Source organism: Pogoniulus pusillus, chromosome 5 (genome assembly GCF_015220805.1).
Source record: "Pogoniulus pusillus isolate bPogPus1 chromosome 5, bPogPus1.pri, whole genome shotgun sequence".
NCBI lineage: Eukaryota > Metazoa > Chordata > Aves > Piciformes > Lybiidae > Pogoniulus > Pogoniulus pusillus.
This window is the reverse complement of record NC_087268.1, coordinates 19,390,640-19,414,153: the sequence shown is the minus strand read 5'-3', so window position 1 is coordinate 19,414,153 and position 23,514 is coordinate 19,390,640. Positions and strand designations below refer to the sequence as shown.

Below are 23,514 nucleotides of genomic sequence, written 5' to 3'. Positions count from 1 at the left end.
ATGGCTTGGTGTTCTTCATCATGGAACTAATTTATTTTTTTCTAAAATAACATCTAGGAGTCTTTCCTCCTTTGGAAGTTTAATATTTGTTCCTCTTATGTCAGTGTCCCTTGGGTTTCTTCCTTAGGCTACAGCTTCTGACATTTCCAGCTACTTCATTCTTTTCATTTATTGTAATCTATCAATACTGATGATTGACATGGCATAAAGATAGAAAATGGCTGTTAGTAATTTGATGTAATAGTAAGTCTTTCTAGGTATCTTTCTGCTTGTGTACTAAATACTCTTAAGTATTTAGCTACATGTTGTACCATTTTACTGGAGAAGCTGGCTGTGGTTTTTGTGGTCACATAGAATACTTCAAGACCTGAATTTAACTCCTAAGTACTTCATAGCTTTGGTGACTCTGTTTCTTTGACTATTCTCAAAAACTATAGTTTGGAATGAAAATATTTTGATCAAATTGTTCAATATTACTGAGAGTTATTTTTTGTTAAAAATGGCTAATGTTTGCTATAATGAGAGCTGTAATTAATTCTCTTTAATATCTTTATCAATGATACGGATGAGAGGATTAAGGACTCCCAACCTAAATTTGCAGATGACGCTAAGGTGGGAGTGTTGATCTGTTTCAGGATAGGAAGTCTCTACAGAGGTGTTGCAGAGGAGTTTGTCTGGGGTTTGGGGGAATGAAATATGAGGCCGAATTTTAAAAGAGTTTAAAAGATTTAATATTATATACACTAGGAATCCCCCTCCCCAAACTTATTTACAACTACCCCACAAGTTCTTTGTATGCGGTTGTGAGATTATATTACAGAATGTCTATGTATAACAAATTGGGAATTTAGCAAAGATTTAAAAAGATTTCGAAAGAGAGTCTGTGGCATAAAAGTGCCACTGGTAGGCTTATTGAGAGATTATTCTGGCTTAGATCGAGTTTCTCAGTTACTTGCTGGCCGGAGTCAGTTTGAAAGTCCCAAATATTGTGGACTGGAACAATTCAGAGGTTATTGGGGCGCGCTGTCTGAGCTTCCACGGGTACAAGCCAAGCTGGACGTTGGCGGTCTGGAGGCTGATGAGGTACGGATCGGGGCACTGACGAGTCGACTCTATAGCTTCTGTGCATCAGTCCAATCAGTGTGATCAGTGCAGTGCAAGTGCGAGTGCGAGTGCCCTTTTACTAAAGTAATGCAGTGTCTTAAATAGTGTTCAGAGGAGGTGTATCCAGCCAGACTGGGGCTGGCACAAGTGGACAATACAGATTGGCTCAAAGTTATGTGTAAGGCACAGATAGGTTATTCCTTATAAAACAACCTTCGGTTCCACCCCAGGGGTCTGGCAGGGTCAGCCCTCAGCAGATGTGTGGGGGTGCTCACAATGCCTTCTAGCTTCAAGGACCCTTTCCCATAACAAGGTCTCATGTTTACAGCTCATGCCCCGCTGTGGGAGAAATTCTTCCACAGCTGTGAACAGCAGCTGGGACGGCAGCTGGTGCCGTGGGCTTGATTGATGGTCCTTGGGCCACAATTCTGTCCAAATGAGGGCTTGGCAACCCTCGACCACAAGAGGGATCCAAATAGGCTGGATCAATAGCAGAGGGAACCATGTTGTTTAGCTTGGACAAGAGAAGGCTGAGTGTAGACCTTCTTGAAAGAGGTTGAAATAAGGCAAGTACTGGTCTCTTCTCCCTAGTAATAGGATGAGAGAAAATGGTGTGAAGTTGTACCAGGGGAGGCTAGATATTAGAAGGAACTTCTTCCCTGAAAGGGTTCTCAAAGACTGGAATAGGCTTCCCAGGGAGATGGTTGAATCCTCATCCCTGAAGGTGTCTATGAAATGCAGAGATGTGGTAGGACAGACATTGTTTAGCACCAGACTTGGCAGAGTTAGATTGTAGTTGGGCTCTTAAAGATGTTTTCCAACCAAAATGATTCATTGGTTCCTTGAATCTGTAAAAGCTGGTACTAATTTTGATGTCCTTGCAAATCTTTGAGGTTTTAAACTGTATTCTGAAGCTGTGTAATTTCTATGAAAAGGTATGTATTGTTTCATTGTGTAGAGTGCAAACTGAGTTGATTGAGTTTCAAAAATGTCCAACAATATGAAATGCTGCTTGGTTGTGAAGCCAGACACAGCTTCTTGAAATCTTGCTCCTTTTTAGCTATCCAAAATGCCATCAATGCAGAAGTGCTTCTTAGGACTTCCTAAAGCGTAAGAAAGTGGGATAACTGGGTAGATGAAGCCCCAGTTGTTATGGGTTGGAAAAGGCAAAAGGCTGCATTTTAAGAACCTGTGTACTCTGCTTGTGATTGACTTGTGGAAGTACATTTGATATGCAAGCTTTATGGGCTACTGTTACACTGCCTGACTTTGGGCTCTTAGCTTGTCCCAGTTGTGTTGTGAGATTAATTATTGTAGACTCTCTTCACTGAGGACTGAGTTTAAGTGGTTTGCCTTGTGTTTTACTGTAGAAAGGGGAAAATCATACAGGTGTCATAGCTGATGGACAACAACTTTCTAAGCCAGGATGACTCTTGTTTTGTTTGTATGTCTGTATTTTGGGGCATTTCATTTGAAATGCTTGCCACGTAATGGTAAGTCTCTTTAAGAGTGAGGCTTTTTGAGGACTTGTGATGATGAGATAAATTAATTGTACGGAAGAAGATAGAAGGTGCTTTAAAAGCTATGGATGCATGAATGAGGACTGGAAACTTTCAGATTTTATTTTTTTTCCATGAAAAAGTCTAAAATTGTACTAAATCAGGTTGTTGAGAGGCAGTGGTCATCCTAAGTGCCTTTCAAAGCGAAGATGCTCTGCCATGTTAGGTGTTGCTGTCTTAGAGATTTCTTAGGGTATGAATACATGTCTTCTGAATTCTCTAGTAACAAAAGAAGTCTTTCTGTATATACCTCTTCTGTGGACTTCACATGTTCATGTGATAGCATTCTCTAGCAGAGACCAGCTACTTTACACTTTAAGCTCAACCTGCTGTTCTTTGGGAATTAAAAACAGCAGACCAGTTGGGCAGACTAATAAAGAATTGTGCGTCTGCCCAAGCAGTTCTATCATGTGCTGCTTTGAGCTGGCTTTGAGAGAAATTTGAGATGTTTTGTTGTAGAGGGATGTGGTGCTACTGCTCAGGTTTATTCTCATGTTTGCATTACAAAAATTCCTTTATCGTCTGAATACTGTGATACTGTGTATAATGATAAAGGTTGATTGTGTGCCATTTTAGAGAGTTTAATATTGCAGAGAAAGAGCAAAGAAAGCTGATAATTGCTGAGTGAAAGAACAGGTCTTGTTCAATTGCAGAAATCATATGTGGTTTTATAGTTTGATATTCCAACTCAGGAGTTTTTATCTCATAAGGTGAATGATTACCTAAATGTTTTATGGTAATGTGAGAAGTTGTTCTCCAGACAGTGGTAAAATGCTTGTTTCATGTTGGTAAAGTTCATAGCACTAGATAAGTGTGAAATGTCCTTTTCATAGAATTATAGGATTGTTTTGGGTGGAAGAGATCTTTAAGATCATCAAGTCCAACCTTTACTTAACTCCACCGAGTCTGGTGCTAAACCATACCCCTACACCAGATCTGAGCATCTCTTTAACACCTCCAATGACAGGGATTCAGCAGCCTCCATGAGCAGCCTATTCCTGTGTTTGGGAACCCTTTCAGGGAAAAATTTCTTATAAACCCAACCTAAACCTCCCCTGGAGCAACTTGAGGCCATTTTCTCTTGTGTTGTCACTTGTTACTAGGGAGAAAAGACCAACACCCACCTCGTTCCAACCTCCTTTCTGAGAATTGTAGAAACCCAGAAGGGCTTCCCTCAGCCTCCTTTTATTGATACAGAATGCTGTTGGTCTTCTTGGCACACGGTGGCTCACATTCAGCAAACTGGGCATCAATACACCCAGGTCTTTGCAGAGCAGATTTCCAGGTACTCTTCCCCGAGCCTTGAGCATTCATGGGGTTGTTGTGATCCAAGTGCAGGACCCATCACATGGCCTTACTGTATCTCATACAGTTGGCCTTGGCCTCTCAATTCAACTTGTTCAGGCTTTGTAGAATATTCTTACCTTCAAGCAGATCAACTCTCCTTCACAGCTTAGCTTAGTGTCATCTGCATATTTACTCATCCATAGCATTAATAAAGATTTTAGAGAGAACTGGCCCTAGTATTGAGCCCTGGGAACACCCCCTGTGACTATCCACCAACTGGATTTAACTCTATTCCCTCTTCAAGTAAATTTTTCATTCTTTATCTCTTAAATTGTTAAGGTTAAGATTGCTTCTTAACCACTCTTCAAGTAACATATCTTTTTTTCCTTTATCTGTGTTTGCATTCAGGAATCAGTTCTTTGGAAAATAAGTTAATTGTATGCATTGGTATGTTCTGTGTTACTTCTTTTAGCACATGATAATGAATAAATATTACTAGCCCACTTGGCAGTAGTGACCAGCAAATTGATTGTTAACTGGAGAATCCCAAGTGAAAACCAGATTGTTCCAAAATGGCAGAATCTGAGTCTCCTTTTTTCTTTAATAAAGCTGCTTGCGTTTGCAGTGCTGTGTTGCTGGGAGACTGCAGCTAGTTTTTATGGCGCATGTCAGTAGCTGTGATTCAAGTTACACGTTTCCTTGAGTAGCTCTTCTCTTTGTTTTATAAACTGTTGTCTATTAGGGTAGAGAACTGAGTGTTGGTTTTGGGGTTTCACAGTATCACAGTATCACAGCATTATCAGGGTTGGAAGAGACCTCACAGATCATCAAGTCCAACCCTTTACCACAGAGCTCAAGGCTAGACCATGGCACCAAGTGCCACGTCCAATCTTGCCTTGAACAGCCCCAGGGACGGCGACTCCACCACCTCCCCGGGCAGCCCATTCCAGTATCCAATCACTCTCTCAGTGAAGAACTTTCTCCTCGCCTCAAGCCTAAATCTCCCCTGGCACAGCCTGAGGCTGTGTTCTCTCATTCTGGCGCATGGCCACCCGAGAGAAGAGAGCAACCTCCTCCTGGCCACAACCACCCTTCAGGTAGTTGTAGAGAGCAATAAGGTCACCCCTGAGCCTCCTCTTCTCCAGGCTAAACAATCCCAGCTCCCTCAGCCTCTCCTCGTAGGGCTTGTGCTCGAGGTCTCTCACCAGTGTCGTTGCCCTTCTCTGGACACCCTCAAGCATCTCAATGTCCCTCCTAAACTGGGGGACCCAGAACTGAACACAGTACTCAAGGTGTGGTCTAACCAGTGCAGAGTACAGGGGTAGAATGACCTCCCTGCTCCTGCTGACCACACCATTCCTGATGCAGGCCAGGATGCCACTGGCTCTCTTGGCCACCTGGGCACACTGCTGACAATCAGCACCCCCAGATCCCTCTCTGTTTGGCTGCTCTCCAGCCACTCCAACCCCAGCCTGTATCTCTGCATGGGGTTGTTGTGGCCAAAGTGCAGCACCCTGCACTTGGAGCTATTGAATGCCATCCCATTGGCCTCTGCCCATCTGTGCAGGCGGTCAAGGTCCCGCTGCAGAGCCCTTCTGCCCTCCAACTCAGTCACATCTGCCCCCAGCTTAGTGTCATCTGCAAACTTGCTGATGACTGACTCAATGCCCTCATCCAGATCATCTATGAAGATGTTAAAGAGGATGGGGCCCAGCACAGATCCCTGAGGGACACCACTAGTGACTGGCCGCCAGCTGGATGTGGCACCATTCACCACCACTCTCTGGGTCCGGCCCTCCAGCCAGTTCCTAACCCAGCACAGAGTGTTACCATCCAAGCCGCGGGCTGACAGCTTAGCCAGCAGTTTGCTGTGGGGGACAGTGTCAAAGGCCTTGCTGAAGTCCAGATAGACCACATCCACAGGCCTCCCCACATCCACCAAGCGGGTCACCTGATCATAGAAGGAGATCAGGTTAGAAAGGCAGGATCTGCGCTTCCTAAACCCATGCTGGCTGGACCTGAGCCCTTTGCCATCCCTCAGGTGTGCTCTTATCACCCCCAAGATAACCTGCTCCATCAGTTTCCCTGGCACTGAGGTCAGGCTGACAGGTCTGTAGTTCCCAGGTTCATCCATCTGACCCTTCTTGTGGATGGGGATCATGTTGGCCAGTTTCCAGTCTCCTGGGACCTCTCCGGTGAGCCAGGACTGCTGGAAAATGATGGAGAGTGGCTTGACTAGCTCAGCTGCCAGCTCTCTCAGCACCCTGGGATGGATCCCATCTGGTCCCATGGACTTGTGGGTGTCCAGATGTCTCAGCAGGTCCTGAACTAATTCTTCATGAATTTCCAGGGGAACACACTGCTCCCCGACCCCATCCCCCAGTTCAAGAGGCCACTTGCCCTGAACTCCTCCCTCCTTACTGTTGAAAACTGAGGCGAAGAAGGCATTCAGGACCTCAGCCTTTTCTTCATCATCAATTATAGTGTTCCCCTCCTGGTCCAGTAAGGAGTGGAGGCTCTTCTTGCCCTTCCTTTTAGCGTTGATAAATTTATAAAAGTGCTTTTTATTATCTTTCACGGAAGTGGCCAGCCTAAGTTCTAGCTGGGCCTTAGCCTCTCTAATTTTTCTCCTGCATAATCTGGCCACCTCCTTAAACATGTCAGGAGAAGCCTTCCCCTCCTTCCAGAGGTGATACATGCTCTTTTTTTCCCCCCAATTCCTTCAGGAGCTGTTTGTTCATCCAGGCTGGTCACCTTTCCCAACGGGTCATCTTTCGGCACATGGGAACTGCCAGTTCCTGTGCCTTCAAGAGCTCCTGTTTAAAGTAGGTCCAACCATCCTGGACCCCTTTGTTCTCAAGGACTGCTGCCCAGGGGACTTTGGAAATAAGTTTCTTAAGCAAATTGAAGTTTGCCCTCCGAAAGTCCAAGATGTGGGTTTTGTTGTAGTGCCTCCCTATCTCCCTGCATATTGAAAACTCCACTCTCTCGTGAGCACTACACCCCAGGCAACCTCCCACTGTCACAACTCCCACCAGCCCTTCTCTGTTGGAGAACAGCAGGTCAAGCTGAGCTTGACCCCTAGTAGGCTCACTTAACAGCTGCGTCATGAAGCTGTCCTCCATGCACTCTAGAAATCTCCTGGACTGCCTCCTCTCTGCTGAATTAAGTTCCCAGCAGATATCTGGCAGGTTAAAGTCACCCACAAGGACAAGATCTGATGATCTTGAGACAGCCTCCAACTGTTTGTAAAATATCTCATCTGTTTCCTCATCCTGGTTGGGTGGTCTGTAACAGACTCCAACCAGGATGTCAGATTTGTTTGTCCTCCCTCTGATTTTAACCCACAAGATCTCTACCCCTTCGTCCCTCACCTCAAGCTCAGTGGCATGGAGTGACTCCCTAATATACAGGGCCACCCCTCCTCCTCTTCTCCCTTGCCTATCTCTCCTGAAGAGACTGTATCCCCCCACTATAGCACTCCAACCATGCCTGTCATCCCACCAAGTTTCTGAAATGGCAACTATATCATAATCACCCTGGTGGACCAGGACTTCCAGTTCCTCCTGCTTGTTACCCAAGCTGCATGCATTGGTGTAAATGCACTTCAGCTGGGCTCTCGATTCCCTAATTGTCCCTAGTTTCCTTCCCACTCTCTCCTTCTCAGAGAGAGTAATTGCCTCACCCACCCCCTTCATATCTAGTTTAAAGCCTGGCTAATGAGCCCTGCCAACTCCAGTGCCAGGACTCTCCTGCCCCTCTTAGATAACTTTTCCTTCTGAGGAGAAGAGTAGAGAAAATTATTGAATCTGGAGGAAAAACTTGGACTGTTCTGTTGCTAACATTGCTGTACTTCCTAAGTCACTTTTGGCAGGAAGTGGATGGTGATCTGTCAGAATTGACACTGGTCTGATACAGCATATACAACTCCTCAAACTGCTGGTTTGCTTTTTTAGACTCTGTGGTGCAAAACTTTAGCATTGGTGTGACTTGAAAGCAAATCAACCAAATATACTGAGATGTGATGTATTAGAACATTGTAGCTTTGGTTCACAGAAAAGATCCAGTGGTATTTTGGGGGCTGTGTAGGAATATAGTGCATTGTAAAACGGTTGTTAGACAGCGTGCTTATGCATACAATTCCAGTGGCAACAGTGGGTGTAAGTGGGCATGCACCTAAATGAGAAAATACGCATGTAGGGTGGAATCCAACAAATAAGTTAAATATATTTTGTTTGCTGAATCTGTACCTTTCTTCTCTCTGAAGATTTGCGATGTTCACATCTTGCTTAAGTTTTTAGCAACATTGTGCTTTCAGTCCTGCTTGAGATGCATCTGTAAAATGGGGTGGGTGTGTATGTCTGAAGCCTGCTTGCTTAAACACACAAGTCATGTCAGCTGCAATGTGACAGTGCCTGGTGCTAATGAGGTGAACTGTCAGAGCACCCATCTGCTTATATTTTCTCATCTCTGTGCAATTATGGCAATGGGGACTGGAAAAAAGTCTTGGCTATGTTTCTGTTTTGGCCTTTTCTGGAGTGTGGTTCTGTGTCCCCTTGAGGGACTGGATAGCATGGTTCTACTTCCTTTTTGGGATTTAAGTGGTTGCTTCATAATATTTCAGATGAACTCTAAAACAGATGTTGGAGTTGGGAGAAGAAAAGGAAATCAGAAGTACAAAAAAGGGGATACTCTCCTTTTTCTTCACCCCACCTACCTTCCCTGATTTAAATGCACCTTGAAATGAAATCTGTTGAATGGAAATATGTGTTTGAGGTTGAGAAGATGGAAGTTGATATTTGAAAAGTAGCACCTTTGAAGTAAAGTTGGGTGGTAATTCATATGGACTGGATCTGAATAGTTGCAGCTGGCCTTCGATAGGCATAAAAATGCGCTGTGATTTCTCAGCTCAGCTACTTCATTTTTTTAACCCTTAAGTTGTGAAAGGCAGAATGAGCTGTGTATTTTATATTTAAGTCAGAAACTTTTACTTTGAATGTATTGCAAACACAACAAATATGAAATTCTCTTTGCCTTTCCCCATTCTCATATGCTAGGCTCTCTTTGTTGAGCTTGATGCCTTCTTGTACAGTCCTGTTGTATTCCTGTTCCTGCAGCCTGTCTTTCAGTTTTTCATTTTCCAAGACATATGCTGTAAAACAGTAGATCATGATTATGGAATACATTAGTCATGATGGTAAAGCTGTCTTCTCTTTGAGTTCTCACAAAATGACAGAGTGGTTGCAAGGGACCTCTGAAGATCAGCTAGTCAAACTCCCTCCTGAAGCCCGATCACCTGGAGTAAATCATCTTGGAACACATGCAGGTGGATGTGGAATCTACAGAAAAGGAAGCTCCGTGACCTGTGTGGGCAGCCTGTTCCAGTGTTCTGCCATCCTCAAAGAAAAGATATTTTTGCTGATGTTTAAGCGGAACTTCCTGTGTTCCAGTTTGTGTCCACTGCCCCTTGTCCTATCACTGGACACCACAGAGGAGAGTCTGTCTGCTGTCGAGTTGGCGTCTCTTCTAGGCCACATGGGAGAGGGAGAGACACCAGGCTTACACCAATGGGATGTATAATGGTCAATCTGTTTATTGAAGCTAAGTGTGATACCTATATAATGGAGTTCGGTACAAGGGCGTGTACTTTTGATAGGCTTACATAGGCAGAAATGGGCTGTCACACGCACAGAGGCAGACCTGACCAACTACCCCCCTTAATCCCCCTTTGCAGCAACTTAGCCACAACATTGCTTGTTCCCAGGGCTGACCAGCCTGCCTTCCTCACAGCTCCCTCAGCTTCTCTGCTAGCCTCCCAAGGCCACCCCTCTGCAGTTGTGCTTTCTTATCAGTTCAGTTACTCAATCCTGCTTACTCTCCTTATTTTCTCAGACTATTCAGTGCTGCCCAACCCTGCTCAATCCTGTTTAAACCCCAACAGGCTACATCCTCCTTATACCCACCCTTTAGATATTTATAAACATTAGCTCTTGCCTTAGTGTCACAGGGTGCTGCCCTATTATCTGATAACATTAATTCTGAGTAGCTTACTTTGTATAAATCAGGTGGTTGAAGTGATCTGTGTTAAAAATACTTCTTTTTATTATGGGTCATCTGTAATTTCTGTTACTTTGGCAATATGTTGTGTAATGTGATAACACAGAGGGATCAATACAGCTGAGACTGGGAAAGGTATGAACTGATTACATAGGCAAGAACCAGTGGTGGAAGGCAGAAGCCTCCTGAGCTATTGATGCTGCTGCTGTGAAGCACTGTGCAGCTAACACAAGCGAAGGATGATGTGTCCACCTATAAACAAAGTCCTTCACCATGGGAAGGAGTTCAGGATTGGGTGCTCTAATACAGTCTGTTCTTTGCCTAGTCTCAGCTTTAAGTGGATCAAGAGTAACGTACAAGGCAGTGCAATTAACAAGAGGCATTTTAGGAGAGTTGTGCTGTTTCAGTGTTCACTGTGGAAGTCTGCTACTTCTCAGACAGTGCAGTCTTTCTTTGGCTGTTCACTTTCTGAAGACTTTGTAATTGACAGGCGTGTTTTTATCTTCTTTAGGTCTCCGAGTGAATGGGGAGCTCATCACTGCTTACCCACAAGTGGTGGTTGTGCGTGTACCAACACCTTGGGTCCAGAGTGACAGTGATATCACAGTCCTTCGCCACCTTGAGAAGATGGGATGTCGATTGATGAATCGTCCTCAGGCCATCCTCAACTGTGTTAACAAGTTCTGGACATTCCAAGAACTTGCTGGCCATGGTGTGCCTCTTCCAGACACTTTTTCATATGGTAAGATATTTGGATCAAAAGGATGGCAGAGTTGCCTACCATAATTTATATTTTTGTAGTGTAAAAGATGAAACTCTTTCTGGAAATGGGTAGAATTAAGTAGCATGAGGCTGGTTCCACAGAAAAGTATTCAGTAACCAGAAAGGAAAATTAAATTAAAACACTCAGGTTCTGGTTTTGGCTTTGTTGATTAGCTGTGATGCTTGGGGAAGAGCACTTTAACTGGACATCAACCTCCCAAGCAACTGACTTTAGCTGTTACTGCTAAACCACTGTAAACTCTTTGGCAATTATCTGAAGTAGTAGGAAAAAACTCTGGGACCTAAATGTCATAGGATGCTATAAAGATCTAGACTTTGGTAAAACATGGAAGTAGGTTAAAATTGTATAGGAATTAAAAAATCTGCAAATATATTAGTTATTGCGAATGGACAAAAAGAAAGTACAGGCCCTTGCATTCAACTTTAACACTTATTTAGAGTTTATTCCCTAGCAGAACATTTGTTTACTGATGTTTCTTGTGCATTCCTCCAGAGTTTGTGGTTCTTGACAGAGTACAAATTGGAGGAAGCATTTATCTGAGCTACCCTGATGCTATTTCTGCTTCTAAGTACAATATATTAAAGGATTAGAGATACCTCTCAGTCTTCTTTTCCTTCCTGGGAGATACCAGTACTTGACAACACAAACAAACTTGGAAAAAAAACAAACCCATGATTTTCTCCCAGTTACTGGGAATTACTCCTTCTTTCAATTACTGTGAAAATACCTTTGAGAAGAAACACAGCTTTTCTTTGTAGATGTGGCTGTTCTAGTTCGTTGGGAAAATAAGGAGTCTGTAATATTTTGAGGGTAAGCGGAGACCATGAATGATGAAGTAGTTGCAGAACATGTCTTGTTCATAACTGCCTGCCATTTGTTTTAATACCTGCCTCTGGAATTTGACAGAAATGTGACTTCTTTGTTTGGTCTTTTGTTTGGGAGCTGACTTTGCCAAGAGAAACAGGATGTGCTGAATTACATGTTATTCCATGAAGCACATTAAAATCCATGGCAGGGTAGCAATGGCTGCTGTTGGCTTTGTGACCAGTGTCTTGGCTCAATTTCTCTGCTTTACAGCACATGCTGTTAAAGGGGTCGCATCCCTTTGTCTGCTGACTGTCTTTTCTGTATTTCTTGTACTCTGGTCAGCCTTCTGTTAATTGAATTGAACTCAAATAACCTTAGGAGTAGAGTAGAATAGAGTAGAATCAACCATAGTCATGTGACTGGTCATTAAAAGCTACTGTCTAAGGTCATTGCAGATGTAGTGAGAGGAAAAGGTTGAAATACTACTTTAGAAAATAGGGAGACTTTACGCAGGAGAATTTAAATCATGGAAAGGGGGGAGGTGAAGTGACAAGACTGGGTTGTTGCTGCTCTCTAGATCACTTGTCTTTTATATTCCATGTTGCTTTCCTGGCTAGTAGTTTGGATGGAACTGTTACTGGTGTTATATTTGTGCTATTCTTCTGTGCTATTCTTCTGCACTATTCTTCTGCTAGGTACTTGAAAAGGCGGTACTTGGAAAAGCAAAGGGAATAAACTGGAAGAAGATGGTGGAATCTTGGGGCATTAAAATTTGGAAGATTGGATTGAGTGTTTTGGGGTTGTGATCAAGAGGTCTTTGTCAGCTTGACTCTTCCATTTCAAAGGAAGTAGGAGTTAGTATCCCACAGATCACAAATACCTTCAAAATCTGATCATGCTTTATGACCAAGTTGTTCTTCACTGATAGTTCTTTTTTTCCCTGCATTAGCTAAGCTACAAGGGTGGGAGAATTGCATGGCAATTACATCCCAAATTTATCCACACCAGATTGGTGGCACATAATGTTGTTGGTTTTCTTTTTGCCAGGTGGTCATGAGAATTTTGCCAAAATGATTGATGAGGCGGAAGTGCTGGAGTTCCCTATGGTGGTGAAGAACACACGGGGTCACCGAGGTGGGTGTGAGGTCAGGGGTGAGGGCGAGGAATATTCTGATCAGCATTCCTCAAGATTTTGTCATGTTAAGGGATAGTAGTTCAGAAGGTCTCCTGTTAGGTGTTGGGCTTTGTGGTACATCTAAATTATGTCGCCCTTTGGATTCTGAGTGTTGAGTAGGTTGCAACACTGGGAAGCAGTTTTAGTAGAACCTAGTCTTGACATAGCAAGGAGAACAGGGATTCAAAATTACGGGCCACTGACTACTTCTGTGAGGAGAGCTTCAAACTGGAATAATGGAATGTTTGGCCTTAGGGGGAAGTAGAATGAAGCCTACCTGGATTTTAGGCATGTTTCTAGAGGCATAAGAAAGGGAATCTTAGTTCATTCAATCTTAATTTCACTTTTTTTCTACTTGATTTCAGCTGGAGTTAGAACTCTGATTTAAATGAAATCACTTGTATTGTCAGACTGAATTTCTGTTTTTCAGAGCAATACCTCGGACCATGCTGTTGGTTCAGATATCTGAACCATACAGCAGGTTCAGATAAAACTGTTCTGATACCAGTCCTTAGTTTTAAGTGCTGAATATGAAATGATACATAAATTTTGTTTAGTGTTAGCTAGTGATCTGCTAAAGGAAACCAGGTTTCAAATCTGTTTCAGAGGTTATTCACATGGGAGGTTGCACTGTTTTTAACTTACTTTAATAAATGCTAGAAATAAAAAGAGACTGAATTTGATGTTTAAGTGCACAAACCAGTAATTACCTTAAACAAAAGCATAAAAATATGACATTGCTTCTTCCTTCTTCTTATGCATCAGTTTCTTCCCACTCTGTGCTGCTCTGGTGCATCTCTTCTGCTAGCATGAGCATTTCTGTAGCCTTGTAGTAAATGGATTCAGGAACTTAAGTTGAATGAATGGCAATGTGTTATTTTTACTTCAAATAATTCCTTAGTCTAATTATCATTTGATTGCACAGAACCTTGTGTTGATGTAATGGAAGAGTGAGGACACAAGAAGATCAGACCTGCTTCTTGGCATTATGTTGATACGGTTTTAAAGTGCTAATAGAACTATGGTGCCAAGTTGGAGTTTGTTGTTGAGCAAGATCAGTTTGACAATTGTGGAATATCCCAGACAATAGGTTCAACTTGCCACCACCTCTGTTAAGATCTACTAAATAGTTACAGAATTTGTGTCTATTTCCTTTCTTTTTACTCCTTTTAAGCAAATATTCATATAAATGTCTGTTTTCAAGTTCTGCTTTAGAGTGCTTTAAATTCCAGACATTTTATTGTATTTTATGCACAATGCAAAACCTTTCACATAAAGAGAGCTGGGGAAACGTTTTCACATTAATTGAAGAGCAAACATTTGCCAATTTCATTAAAAAAAACAAAATCGGGCAAACATGGTCATAGGTACTGGTTGAAGAAAAAGCCCATTTTTTGTGTAGTTTGGTGGGGTAGCAAACATGACAATCTTACTTTTGCCAAGATGTCATTCTGCCTCATAATTCCCAAGAGCAAAATAGTTCCCCTCCAAGGCATCATTCATCTTATGTCATTTTAGGAATACGATAAATATGAAGTGCCTGTAGGAAAGCTGAAGTTTGGAATGAGAAAAAGGACCTGAAGGTTTTTGCTTTCTTGTCATGTTTTCTGAGGCTACATTCTGATATTCTGTTTGTGATGAGCACTTCCGTGTTCCTGAAGCAGTGGTCGGTTTTATAGAGACCTTAAATCCTGGTGAAGCAGAGGCTGCTTCAGTTAGAGTTTGAAGCACTTGGTGGAATTCTTCACGTGTTATTTCTCTTAGTTCTGCTACTGCTGTATTTCTGTTCTTCTGACTAAACATTTATAATTTGTTTTGTTTTTTTTTTTCCAACATTGTAGCACAATTGAGTAACAATTATGCCATAAAAAATTGTGTGACCTTATTGCAAAACATAAATCTAATGTGACACGTAAAAAAATCCTTAAGAAAGGGGAAGAGGAGTTAGGAAGTGTAGCTAGAGATGGGAAAGGATGACAACTTGTGAGATTAGAAAGAAGGTGGAAAGTGGTAGTCTGTTTCAGGAGTGATTTTTATCACTACTAGGAAAATTGGAAAAGAACAAAGAAGTCTTTGATGTGCTCTAGAAATGAATGAAATTACCAGATTTAGGTTAAAAGCCTTCAAGTGCTAGGAATCTTTGCTTACAGAAAAGCTGCTAATTTCTGCTAATTTTGTTGGGTGATTCCTTTGTTGTTGCATGGTGGGGGTGTGGTTGGTTGGGTTTTGTTTGTGTTACCGTGGGGTTTTATGTTTGATTTGTTTTTATTTGTTTGTTTGGGGGTGTTCCAAAAATTGCAGTACATTCCATTAATTTTATATCTTGTGGAATCTTCTGCAAAATTATCGTGAATACTGTGGAGTCTAATGTTTTCCTTTGAACATAGCAGTTCCACAGCAAAACCTCATTCTGGAGTTGCAAGCTCCCAAGTATTGGGAAGAGCAGCTCTCAGCAACTTTCCGACAGAGAAGTGATTGGTTCTGCAGTGGCACACTAGGGACTTCACAGAGTGCTTAGTTCTGTGGTATTCAGCAGTTCTCTCTACAGCTTAAACACATAGGAACCAATTTGTCTGTGGGTCCAGTATGCTTGGATGAGCAAAAGGGTGTTGCCAATTAAATGTCATGTGCTTCTTACGTACTACTTGCTTTTTTCCTCATTAAGGAATTGTACCAAAAGGAGTTGAAATTACAAGACTACCTCCTTTGTCTAAGTGATTTTTTCTTTTCTTTCTTTTCTTTTGTTAACCTCCTCATGTAGCTCCTCAACTCTGTTAATGTTTAAGCACTTAGAAGCACTGAAGCAGTGGAACACAGGAGAATTAGTAAATGGGCATAAACTACAGAATGAGCGGCACTGGTCACACAGCTCATGTTATTATCTTCCCATGTTACTTTTTCCATACAGGTAAAGCTGTGTTCCTGGCACGAGACAAGCACCATTTGGCTGACCTAAGCCATTTGATCCGTCATGATGCCCCTTACTTATTTCAAAAATACGTTAAGGAGTCTCACGGCAAGGATGTGCGTGTCATCGTAGTAGGAGGCCGTGTGGTGGGCACCATGCTCCGCTGCTCAACAGATGGGAGGATGCAGAGTAACTGCTCACTTGGTAGGAAAAGCATTGTTCATAGTTTTGGTCAGAATTTTCCAATCCACTCGAAAAATCGCAAACTCAACTGAAATAAGCTGCAGTTTTTGTTCTGTATTAATTGTGCTTACTCTCGAGGGTTTACAGAGGAAACAGGAGAGTGAGGAATAAGTGGAATGTGTGTTGAGCAAACAGAAGGAGAGGCTGTCTCTACTCAAGGTATGAGGTGGATAGGATGGGTAGAAAGTTCTAGGAACACAGAGCAACAGATCTGGTAGGGGCAGCATCATACTAATGCAGTGTTATAATTTATTTCATCCTGTTAAGAAGAGCAGAAAATTAAGGAAGTGAGGAGGCTAAGGGAAGTAGAGAGAGTCAGTTGGCAAGAGGAGGAAACTTGATGGCAATAAACATTTGGATTGCATTGTACTCCTAAGGCTCTGCTGCCTTAAGTTTCAGGCTCCTCCCTGCAGCTTTTTCCCCTGAAGACTCTCTGGCAAGAGGGGGAAGGTTGCTGCATTGATCGTAGTATGCTCAGGCTTAGCTTTGGGTGTAAAACCATGGTGGTTTCTGAGGATAGAATAAGGAAGGAGGACTGAGGTTGCATCACTGAAACTCTACTGAATCTGAGTAGGGAGGGGATAAAATGTGTTCATGTGTACTAAGGTTTTGTTTAGTCGAAATGCCAGAGGGGTTTTAGTTACTACATGATGCTGAGGAAATAGAGCTTGAAAGGTTTTTCTACTAAATGTTTTTATTTGTTATTGATATGAGCTTTTAAACTAAAATGGCATGTTAAATGAAGTCTGAAGTTTGATGAGGGACTGTGAACTGGACCAACTGAAGGTCCCTAATTCTTGCTTTAGAGGTGGTAGCCTATGATAGCAAGCTGAAAGGGATGTGAGCAGATGTTAATCCCTTTACTCCTCAATTTTATCAGACAGAGCTGTAGCCTCATGACAGAAACACAGAATAGTGGGAGTCAAAAGGGACCTCAAGAGACCATCTAGTTCAACCTAGAGCAGGATTACCTGGAGTGAAACATGCAGGAATATGTCCAGGTGGATTGAAATGGCTTCGGAGAAGGAGACTCCACAACCTCTCTGGGCAGCCTGGTATAGTGCTCCAGCACCCTCACTCACAAAACGATTTTCCTTATGTTCAGGTGGAACCTCCTGTGCTGTAATTTATGCCTATTGCTCTATGTCCTGGACACCACTGAAAAGAACCCAGCCCCATGCTCTTGACCTCCACCATGTAGATAGTGGCAAGATCCTCTTTCAGTCTGTTCTTTTCCAAACTAAAGAATCCTAGGTCTCTCAGTGTCTTCTCATCAGATACTCCAGCCTCCTAAATGTCTTTGTGGCCCTATGTTAGACTCTCTCCAGTAGTTCCCTGTCTCTCTTGAGCTGGGGAGCCCAGAACTGGACACAATACTACAGATTATCCAATGACACCTGATTTAATCAAGATAAATGGATTCTTGAGATAACTTAGGAGTATTCATGGAAGGCTTCTCCCTTAGAAGTAACAAGAGTAGTTTGTTAGGTCATCTTTTTAATATTGTAGGATCATTAAAATATCTTTCATGACTAAAGAAGTGGGCACTTAACTTTTTAAAGTAAGTCATGATCTTGAGCTGCTGTGGCTTTTTAAGTTCATTAGTGTTCACTGTGGAAAGGAGGTTGCTTTCTGAGTCGTCAGCATTATGCTTGCAGGCTTCTTTTGGAACTTCCCAAACATGAAGCAACCTGTCGCTAGACCACAGAGAGAGAGTTGGATTTTTTTCACTTCTTGCAGGTGGCGTAGGGATGATGTGCTCACTGAGTGAACAAGGCAAGCAGTTGGCAGTCCAGGTGTCCAACATCTTGGGGATGGACGTGTGCGGTATTGACCTGCTGATGAAGGATGACGGTTCATTCTACGTCTGTGAGGCCAACGCAAATGTAGGTTTCATCGCCTTTGACAAGGCTTGTAATCTAGATGTAGCTGGTATCATAGCGGACTATGCCGCTTCTCTCCTTACCCCCGGTCGCTTGACGCGGCGCATGTCCTTGCTCTCTGTGGTGTCCACGGCAAGTGAAACTAGTGAGCCAGAGCTGGGCCCTCCAGCTAGTGCCGCTGTCGACAATATGAGTGCTAGCTCCAGCTCTGTCGACAGCGACCCTGAGACCACCGAGAGAGAGTTGCTCTCCAAGCTCCCGGGGGCTCTATTCAACATGAACCAGCTGTTAGCCAATGAGATCAAACTTCTTGTGGAGTGATGCCACGTGTAAATAGATGACACCAGAACTCTCTCTTGTAAAATTTTTTTTTAAAACCAACTTGCAATGCTGTTTATCAGAGAAGCTCAGAGGAGGGGGTGTTAATCAGGAGAGCAAAAGGCACGCTTACTGTGATTGCTGCCCCTACTTCTTTGCAGAACATAAAGTGGTGTCCATTCTTCAGCATCAGTTTTCTAATAAAGATGCTCAGTTTACAACCTAAGTGGGAATTTTATTTGGATACTGTTTTGATCCCCAGACATATTACAGTTCGTATGTGTTCACAGGCAAGCACTTGAAGTATGATTCATACCAGAATATTTTCAGAAAGCTGTCTGGCAGCTCTCTAGAAACTTCTGTGTATTACTGGACCAGTTAAGTCCATTCTACCCCCATATGGCTTAATCCTGTAAATTGCTGTGTGCCTCACATTTTCCACATGAGTTGAAGGTGTTAAATAGCAGATATCTGAACACCTGCAGTTCTTGCTCCTCTAGATGGGAGTGGGAAGTTCAGCATCGTTTTGAAGTCATCACTTTTTAACCTTGCAGGATATGGTCTTTCAAATGATGAGGCTGAGAAGTGTCAGTTGACTAGTGTGAGCTTTCTGTGCAAATCTGTCATTTGTGCCAATTTGGTATTAATTGGCAGGTTTGTGTCAATATTTCTTTATAAAGCTTTTGAAGGGGAATTTTAGTGCTTGTGTGTTTTCTCATTTCAAATCCTGATTTTGGATTGGAATGAGCAGGCAAATTGGTCATATTCTATTTGTGGCGGAACTGGCACGTTATAATTTTAACTCTTTTTTGCATGATTGGAGGAGATAAACAGCACTGTAGTGTTTGGCGTACGGAATAATGTTTAATGCAATGTGAACAAAAATTACACTAGTTTAAAGAAACGTGCATCAACTTGTATTTGTTAGTGTTTTAGTCTTTGAGAGAGATCTGCAATGTTAATGTTTCTTTTTCTTTAATACATGTTAGTCCAACATTCCCTTCTCTATGCCTGCATCTTTAACAGCGGCCAAAGTGAAAAACCACTGAGTTAAAGCCTTTTTGTTGGTGGGGCAGCATTTTGTTTATTTGTTTTTATTTTAATTTATGATTATTTTTGTTGGTGGTCATGGTTTTCTTGTTGGTTTGTTTTTTTGTGGGTTTTTTTGTGGGTTTTTTTGGTTGGTTGGTTTGGGGGTTTTGTTTTGCTTTGTTTATTTTTTTCTTTTGTCCTTTTTTTTTCTTTTCCCCTACTCTTTTGGGGAGGGGGGAAACATGGTATGGTGTGGAGGAGGGCAAAGTTGGTTGAAAGTGATCAGACATCAAGAAGTACTTTAGAATAAAGCTGCAGTTCTTACAGTGCTTACCAGGCTTACTTTTTCCCCACTGAAATAAAAGCTGTTGTTGGCAGAAATCCAAAGAGTATGACTGGGGAGAACTACTGAATTCTTAGCTTTAGGAAGCATGCGGCAGATTTCAAGCAGTGAAATTTAACAGCAAACAAACACAAAAAAAAAAGAAAAAGAGAAAAAGAAAGAAAGTAGCTGAGCCAGAATGAAAGGATAAAACAAATTAAAACAACTTAGGTCCACAAACAATTAACAAATTGATCCTGAACCTTTATGTGTGTGTGGTGTGAGTGCACACACTTGTGTGTGTTTGTGTGTGCTCATTTGCTTTTCTTTATTTCTTTTTGATTTTGGCTTTTTGTGTTAGGGCTTATTTTTTCCAGGCTGCCAAGTTTTCCTTAGTCCTTCTGGCCATGCGTTTTCTCATTATCCTTGAGCTGTTTTGGAGAAGACAACCAAAATAGATACCAAGTCCATTTTTTCATTCCCTCTCTTCACCCTTCTTTTCCTCCTCTTTTTCTTCCCTTTTCATTCCTTTTTCTTTCTCTGGGTTCATAAAGCCTTGGAAATACATGTATATATATATACACACACACACACACACATACATATATATATGTATAACAAGATAAACCTTTTAAGTTTTTCTAAAGAAAAAGTGAAGTTAAACACAATTGAAAAACCATCTTGTGACAATAGGCTTTGTTTGAAGGGGGGGGTTGTGTGTGCGCAATGCTACTGTTTTCTGGATACTTTAATGGAGCATGTCCCATGTACTCTGAGGCTCTGCACTGCCCACCTCTGTGACCCTTCCTCACCTCTCTGCTGCTCTGCTGTTTAATCTGCACTTGGACCTTAAACACAACTAATGGACACTATGCAGAGAGTCTTCAAGAGGCAATAAACAAAACAGTATTAACCTGCTTTATGGAGGTTTGATCATGCTTCTTTGTACAGTTTGATTTTTTTTAAAAATTTTATTTTTAAAGGAATGTAATAAAATGACTTTTTTTTTGTAGAATTAAATATTATTATTAAAATCAAGTGAAAGGTTGGCTGTTCGTTTTAAGCAGGAGACTGGACCATCTGGTCCAGCAACAAAAGGATCTTCAGCAGTAAAGGTATTTTCAAGTCTGTTCCTGAGCTTTCAAGCTCACAGGTTATATCTGAAGAATATAAAAGTCTTTAACTTTCATGAAGAGTTTCAGAATCAGAACATGAAACAGTTTTCTAGTCACTGAGCAGTAAACTTTCTCTTCCAAAGGTTCTTCTGGTCTTGTTTATGTGAAGGGGAATTTTGGGGGGTGGTGGTTGTTTTGGCTTGATTTAGGTTTTCTGTTGATTCTTTTGTTTGTTTGTTTGGCTGGCTTGAGCCAAACTCTGTGTGTTTTTCCTTTTGCTTTTTACTGGTAGATGTGATAGGATCAATCTTTCCACACTGAGCACATGTGGAATAATGATAGGGAGGGGAGTAGATGTGCAAGCTGGTATAGTGAGACCTCTCTATCACAGGAAACATCTTTTAAAGAAAAGGCTGGTAACTGAACATTGTAGACTATTCCTGAGTCTCCATAGTATTTTGTAGCTCATGGAAACTTTGCAGTCCTACCACATTCTTAGAATGTCCATCTTACATCTCACAGTAGTAAATTTGTGAAGTAAACATAAGATTTTTTGGCGGGGGAGACGAACAATGGATTGAGAGATTTACAGTTTGGCTCCCTTGGAATAAGATGCTCCTCTGTGGTCGGTGCTTTCTTTGCTCTTTTGGAGATAGTAGTCACGGAGGGGACAGGATATGAATTATCATATACATTTGTTTTCAGACACTGGGTATCGGTACTGTATGAAAACCTTGCTTCATTGGTATGAGTGGGGACACTCTTCCCATGCGTTTACTCCCTACTTATCCATTGCTCTTGAAATAGTGGAATGTATAGAATGGGCAAGGGGTGTGAAGGGGGAGTGTCTTGTTTTTACTTTAAGGGAAAAAGCACCCATAAAAATAGGCTGTAGTAAATAGGCAGTGTTTGCCACTGAAGGTGAACTTGCCACATACTAGCATCGTATATTGTGTTTCCTTCAGTTCTGTATGCTGAAAAACACATGCTGAACTTCCAGATAGTAGCGCTAACACTACCTCCCTACATGGGTTTGGAATCATGGTCTCCATAGCCCTGGATTACAGTAGTGCCAAAACAGCTGATAGTGGTGCAACTATCTTTGTATATTTTTATGTTAAAAAGGGGCCAGTTGCCAACTTCTGTTTGCAAGTATCTGATGGAATTTGTCTTTTGTAATACTGGAGATTTTTCTTCTGTTCAACTTACCACATTTATAATTGCTGTCTTACTGTATCAATGCAGAGATTGTATCTTTAATTGTATCTTTATTGCTTTAATGTGTGTTATAAAAACTTTCTCTTGGAATGTTACACCACTTCATCCGTAACACAATGTCAATGCTTGATATGTATGTGGACCGTTAATGTTTTTATTCTGAGCTGATGGTTAGAGCATTTTGATCCGCTTTGTATTTAGTAGTTAGGAAATAACCTCTGGATCATCTCTGTCTGTTTGATGCAAAGGAGATACTCCATCAGATGTCGCACTGGACTTCAGAATCAAACAAATTGAACTAGTGACGTTTGCTAAATCTTTTCACTCTCTTATTGTAAAAATCCTGTCAGTTAAATACATAATGGACCTTAAGGGCTTAGAGAGACTTTGAAAACAAATCACATGTGCAGTATCTTTCTCATGGCTTGCTCTTTTTGAGAAGGTTTATGGGCTTTATGGCTGGTGTGAGACACACGACCCACTCCTGTACTCTCTATGGAATAGTAGGTGCTCGGACAGGTAACTTCTGTTGCTACTGTCTTTTTAATTTTTAATTTTTTCACTATTTTAGGAGTTGTTTTAAACTGAACGCTGCAGGATTTATAAACAGGTGTTTGCTGCCTTTCTTTTGTTTCTTTCCGTCTTTTGTAAATGTTTGAGGGTGATTTTTGCGAGCGTTCTTATGGTGGATCTTGGCCTGCTGTTGGGAGGTCTCCAGGCCTCTCTTTGTTTCCAGTTTTTGAGTTGAAAAGGTTTTTATTTTGTTCATTTATTTAAAACAATGACACAAATCATGTGTAGATTTTGGGTGGGATTTGTTGTTGCTTGATTTTTGGTGACTTTTTCTCCCTTTTTTCTACAGAAATACATTCTAACAGTTCACACTTTGTTACTGTTCTTTGCAAAACTTTTCAGGAGCCAAAAAAGTCAATCAATCCAGAGAAAACCTTCCCTTCTCCCCTTTCTGATGGCGAGAGTGAAAAGTCCTTGAGAATGTTCCTTCCTAAACTTTTCCCCCCATTAATGCAAGCGGGTAAAATGGTAAATGCTGCAGTTTGGTGACATCCAAAACCCACCTATTGTCAGGTAAATTGACTCTTTTCTGATCTTACTGTAACTTCCATACGTTTGCTAACTTATCTGCCTTCCTTCTGTCCCATCAGTTCATTTTGGTTAAACTTTTGTGAATGATTCAGCGATGTCATTTAGAGAAAATCTTACTCTTATTCTTTATTTCCTCTCATACATGTTGGCCTTTAAGAAAACTCTCATTGTTCTTTGCTTTACTTGGGTGAGACAAACGCAATGTCCCCTCACGTGGGATCATTTAGTAATATGTTATTTCTACCTACTCTTTATCACTTCAAGGTAGTTTGCCTTCAGTTTTTTTGTTTAAACTTAGATTTTTGAAAGATCAATGACTTCCATTTACCAACTTAACATGAAATTTAACTCCATCAATTAGGAGTTTGTAGGTACAAAAAACTACTACTAATGTATTGAAATTCATTAGAGTAGGGTCTCGTAAAGAGGAAAGATCAGAGAATATATGTGCTAAAGACTAGGGATGATTATGTCTGGTTGTGGAGAACGAGGTGATGTGTTTTATGTCACCCTTAAAGTGTAAAAGTGCTTAAGATACTTATACCTTTCTGGTAACTCCATGCCTTAATCTCAAATCACTTTAAAGGTCTGGAAACTGA

General features: G+C 41.6%; 1 protein-coding gene across 3 annotated transcripts in view; it reads left to right on the top strand.

The window, feature by feature from the left end:
- The window catches only part of RIMKLB (ribosomal modification protein rimK like family member B), a 64,003-nt gene extending 41,308 nt beyond the window's left edge, over nt 1-22,695 (top strand). For 2 of the 3 annotated variants that reach the window (XM_064143402.1, XM_064143401.1), the window contains 4 exons: nt 10,519-10,749; nt 12,646-12,732; nt 15,681-15,884; nt 17,664-22,695. In XM_064143402.1, coding sequence (XP_063999472.1) covers nt 10,519-10,749; nt 12,646-12,732; nt 15,681-15,884; nt 17,664-18,127 — 986 coding nt within the window. In that variant the 3' untranslated portion in view covers nt 18,128-22,695. Of the gene's footprint in view, nt 1-8,042; nt 9,533-10,518; nt 10,750-12,645; nt 12,733-15,680; nt 15,885-17,663 lie in introns of those variants that run through there. The other variant, XM_064143403.1, reaches the window with a different exon arrangement.
- The last annotated feature ends 819 nt before the right edge of the window (nt 22,696-23,514 follow it).